The sequence below is a fragment of the Trichophyton rubrum genome, assembly GCF_000151425.1.
Source record: "Trichophyton rubrum CBS 118892 genomic scaffold supercont2.3, whole genome shotgun sequence".
NCBI lineage: Eukaryota > Fungi > Ascomycota > Eurotiomycetes > Onygenales > Arthrodermataceae > Trichophyton > Trichophyton rubrum.
The window spans coordinates 970,829-971,824 of NW_003456426.1; the positions used below are offsets into that span (position 1 = coordinate 970,829).

General features: G+C 47.4%; 1 protein-coding gene across 1 annotated transcript; it reads left to right on the forward strand.

The window, feature by feature from the left end:
• Window positions 1–397: 397 nt before the first annotated feature.
• On the forward strand, window positions 398–807 carry TERG_11947 (uncharacterized protein; the record flags this gene model as incomplete). The annotated part of the gene is made up of 3 exons (XM_047750983.1): window positions 398–548; window positions 611–634; window positions 698–807. The coding sequence occupies 3 exons, from the start codon at window positions 398–400 to the stop codon at window positions 805–807; spliced, it is 285 nt and encodes a 94-aa protein (XP_047605840.1).
• Between the last annotated feature and the right edge of the window lie 189 nt (window positions 808–996).

Consider the following 996-nt stretch of genomic DNA (forward strand, 5'->3'; position numbering starts at 1 on the left):
CGTTAGTTCAACGGTCGTCCGCTGGCTTGTTTACGTATGGAGTTCCCGCTTCCTCGCCTCAGCCGTAACCCTACCACCTTGGCCTCGTTTTAGAACTACTACGTATATCAGTTAGAATAACGTCTACATCTTTATTCTCCGCAAAACCTTTCCTTTCTGCCTGGTGAGATTGAGCATATTTGTTCCAAACGGCATCCGGGGTGGGTATTTGATGCCCAACGCATCATTTTCGAGAAAGAAAGCAGCCTTTTCGGCCGGCTTGAATGCGCCATCCATGCCATATAGGGCTTCGAAAAGAATAACAGCTGCGAGTTAATGAAGTCGCAACGCTGCTTATCCCGTCACATTTGATCATTCTTCTCGAAGGAGATGTCGATCGATAAATTTTACCCATACAATGCCCAAACTTGAGCCTATCAGCCTGACGGTGCATGTTCCTTATACCCGTCGCTTCCCAACATTATTTGACTCGATAACTACCCTGAAAAGGCGCCTCAACGAGCACTTTGGACTCGAAGGAGCCGTGCCCTTACCGCATGTTAATCCAGGTATGATAGCGATAGCCGCTGGGTTACAATAAACTGGGTTTCTAGGGTCTATACTGAGAAAGTGTCCGCCGTATTTATCGTTGAGGGTAAGTCGCGTGTTGCTTGAGAATGGGCACAGTTCAATAGGTGCTGACGAGAAAGCTATCCAGGGAGCCTCCGTGGCAAGAAAAAGGTCGTCTCAACTCACATTCTATACCGTGAATATGTCAAGCCTTGGGTTCAGCTTGGAATGATGATGTTCGCATGCTTACCAAAGTGATGCGCACGATGTATGAGAGACGGCAAAGCGCTTTCCAAATGTGACACAGACGAAGTTACACGTACATGTGGGATAATAAAACTTGTCTCCGTTCGATTGGCAGGTGGTGAAAAGAGCTGCATCTGCAGTTGGAAACTTCCAAATGGTTATGCATGTGTGATTCTCGATCTCTGAGAGGTGTCCTCAGGG